The following is a 3,272-nucleotide window of genomic DNA, read 5'->3' as shown; positions in this document are numbered from 1 at the left end:
CAGCTGAGATCAGGGCCCCGTTGTGCCGGGCGCTGCACAGACACACATCGAGAGACAGTCCCTGCCCCAGCTGAGATCAGGGCCCCATTGTGCCGGGCACTGCACAGACACACAGACAGTGAGAGACAATCTGTGCTGCAAAGATTTTATAATCCAAATAGCTCCTTGGGATGAACGCTAATGACTAATTGATTTTGCAAAGCACTAAGGCGTGTCTATGGTGCATTATAAAAATATACTAGCGCAGGTCAAAAATTGTCAAACAGAACAATTGGGAAATGCTGGGGAATCAAAATATTTTTATAGAATTTGTCAATTTAGACAGTTTTTGATGAAAAATTATCAGAATGAATCAGTTTGATAAGGCTGAAATGAAACAGTCTGATTTTCCCAAAATGAAATATTTCATTCCATGAAGAATTTCGAACTTTTAACTTTTTGTCCTGATTTGGGACAAAACCAAAATTCAGAATTTCCCACCAGATGGAACTTCCATTTTCCCCTGCTCTAAAATGTAGACATACAGTCATCATAGTGATCATCATCAAACATACATAGTCTACTAAGGACCGTTGCGCCAGTCTGAGTGCCCGTGGTGGCTGGTGTCGCACCAGGTGTTGTGTGGTGAAGTTCCCAGATCTTGTTCAGTCCTGCGAACCCACAGATCTCTGGGGTGGCCCCGGATGTGGCACCAGCTAGGGTCAGGAAACAGTCCCCTTTGCATGTTGCTGGAGAGTTTGAGAGCACGGCGCGCTGGGTTACTTTTGTCCATCTGGTGACATGGCTGAAGAGCCTGCAACACCGCTTTGGAATAAAATGAGCGACTGAAGGAAGGCCAGATCTTTGCGACATTGTGACATTTCCTACAAAACCAAACCACGTTATGCTCAGGAATGGGCCTAGATAGAGTGATGGAACTATAGTCTTCTTCTACAAGAGTGGGGTGGAATGATGCTGTGTGCAGTCACTGAAGGCCGTTGTACATAACGAGCTTCCTCTTTGCTTCTTTATCACCGTAAGGATTTCATACTGCGATATAAAGGCACCACAGATCCGTGGATTGGTCTCCAGAGGGGCTCTGATCATCACTGGAAATGGGCAAATGGCACCAAATTCAACAACCTGTGAGTTTCTTTGTTCATCTGGAACGCTGAGTCAGGCTGGGCTGTGTTTAAAGCTGGAACCCAGGAGGTCTGGTTTCCATGCCTGGCTTTGCCACAGGCTGTGTGTGTGATCGGGGCCTGCGTCGTAGAATAATGCTTTGGCCAAATCGCTGGGTGGCTGGCCCTTTAAGGGGACATGGGTCTCAACCCCACCTGTGACGCAGTCAACTCTCGTGGGTGGGGAAAATGGAGATCATGTGACCCAATCAGACGATAAGGGCGAGGCTTTTGGTGAATCAGAGGCTGAGCTGCTGGAAAAAAGCACTCAGCCAGCATCTGGTCCCTGGAAAGAGGGCCGTGAAACCCTGGTCTAAAAGGAAGTGTGTGTGCAGGCTGGAGAGGCTGACTTGAACCACACAGTCCCAGGTAGCAGCACTGTGGAAACCCTGAACCTAGAGAGGTGGGTGAAAGGAGGCTGACTTTGGGAGCCGGACTATGTTCAGTACATTAGACCCCAAGAAGAGGGTGATACGGTTTTAAAGACTTTTGTGCTGAGTGGCTGATTTCCAGGAACCTCGGAGGGAAACTGAGGCAGGGCCATGACGGGTGCTTACAAGCCACATCTTGCTGTTCTTTCCAGGTTTGAAGTCAGAGGAGATGCAAACTGCGCATTTCTGACGGAGACTGCAGTCAGCTCTTCAAGGTGCTACACCGTGAGAAGCTGGATTTGCAACAAACCGTATGCGTAATAGATGAAGGGAAAGTAACACGGACATGCAGGGGAATGCCAGAAATGAAGGACTTAAATCACAGTTCGACTCTGAAAACCGAGAGCAAAAAACTGCACCTTAGGAGTACTGATTTATCATCTCTTGGTGTCTCCAGATCAGATGGGCTCATTTTACAAGTAAACAGATGCTGCTGGGGTTCCTCCCCACCCCCACCCGCACCCCCTTTAGCTGCCAGCACCACAAGCTCGCTTCTGGGATCTGAGAGTTAAGCTGGGTTCTCGATTTCGTACAGCATCTCCAGGGATAAAAGTTCTGCGGGGCACAGATGCTGCACTTTGTGGACACCCATGTTGTTCTTCCGTCCCTTTCCCGTCCTGCCTTCCGTGACCGCCATGAGGCCCCCCCGTCCTCTTCCCATGCTGCCCCTCTGACCCACACAGCCCCTGTCCCCTCCCTATCCTGCCCTCTATGACTCTCGCACCGTCCCCCCATCACCTTGTCCAGCCCTTTACTGACCCTCCTGGGAAGGGGGTTTGTGCGCACCTATATATGCTCCTTGAAATGTTTTTTATCTTGGTTATTTATTAAGGCAGTAATGGCTGAGCAGATGCGTATTACCCCACTGCCCTAAGTATTTACACCTTGCTCGTTTCTGTGACCTCTGAGCCCCAGCAATTCCAGGCTATGAGCCCATAAAAGAAATTGGATCAAAAGCGTGAGCAGTGTGTTGTCATGAATGTAGGGTTCAGATTTAAATCCTAGCCCCACTGAGGTCAATGGGACTTTCGCTGTTAATGTCAAGGGGGCCAGAACTTCACCCTCTGTTTATATGCTCTTTGGGGTATGGACCATCTTTGTGTGCTGTGTTTGTACAGCCCCTAGCACAGTGGGGTCCTAGTCCATGACCGAGGCATTACTATAGTACTACTACCAAAAAAAAGAGTGATCATATGGACCTTTAGATGAACACAATAATCAAGAACAAAGCAGGATTGCATTCACAAGAGTCTGTTAGCCACTATCGCCAAGCCCAAGTGTTCACAAATCAGGAGTCAAAACAGTCCTGCGGTGCCTGCGGATGGTCAATGTGAACAAAATGTCTCATGGCCCGCCAGCGGATTATCCTGCTGGGCCACGTGTGGCCTGTGGGCCACAGGTTGCCCTCCACTGGACTAGAGACTTGCTTTTATTTTAATTCAAGCTGAGTTCATCCTATGATCACATGAGTCCAGGAGCTGGGGCTTTAAGAAACAGGCTGTCACAGGGCATGGCTGCCCCTGTTGTCCCACAAACTTACACAGGATCGTTTTAGGGGTCAAGACAAAGATGCCACATTTATTATTAATCTGTAACTATTAGCAAATACCTTAATGCTTATACACATACACTCACACACACACACACACACACACACACACCAAAATGTTCTGCAGCTGCT

At 48.5% G+C, this 3,272-nt stretch overlaps 1 protein-coding gene across 1 annotated transcript in view; it reads left to right on the top strand.

Moving 5' to 3' along the window:
• The window catches only part of LOC112114919 (early activation antigen CD69-like), a 20,618-nt gene extending 17,668 nt beyond the window's left edge, over nucleotides 1-2,950 (top strand). The window contains exons 4-5 of the mRNA XM_024211834.2: nucleotides 1,021-1,124; nucleotides 1,744-2,950. Of these exons, the coding sequence (XP_024067602.2) occupies nucleotides 1,021-1,124; nucleotides 1,744-1,852 (213 nt within the window). The 3' untranslated portion in view covers nucleotides 1,853-2,950. The remainder of the gene's footprint in view (nucleotides 1-1,020; nucleotides 1,125-1,743) is intronic.
• The last annotated feature ends 322 nt before the right edge of the window (nucleotides 2,951-3,272 follow it).

The sequence above is a fragment of the Terrapene carolina genome, unplaced genomic scaffold (assembly GCF_002925995.2).
Source record: "Terrapene carolina triunguis isolate 2854851 unplaced genomic scaffold, T_m_triunguis-2.0 Scaffold287, whole genome shotgun sequence".
Lineage (NCBI taxonomy): Eukaryota > Metazoa > Chordata > Testudines > Emydidae > Terrapene > Terrapene triunguis.
This window is presented reverse-complemented; position numbering and strand designations above follow the sequence as displayed.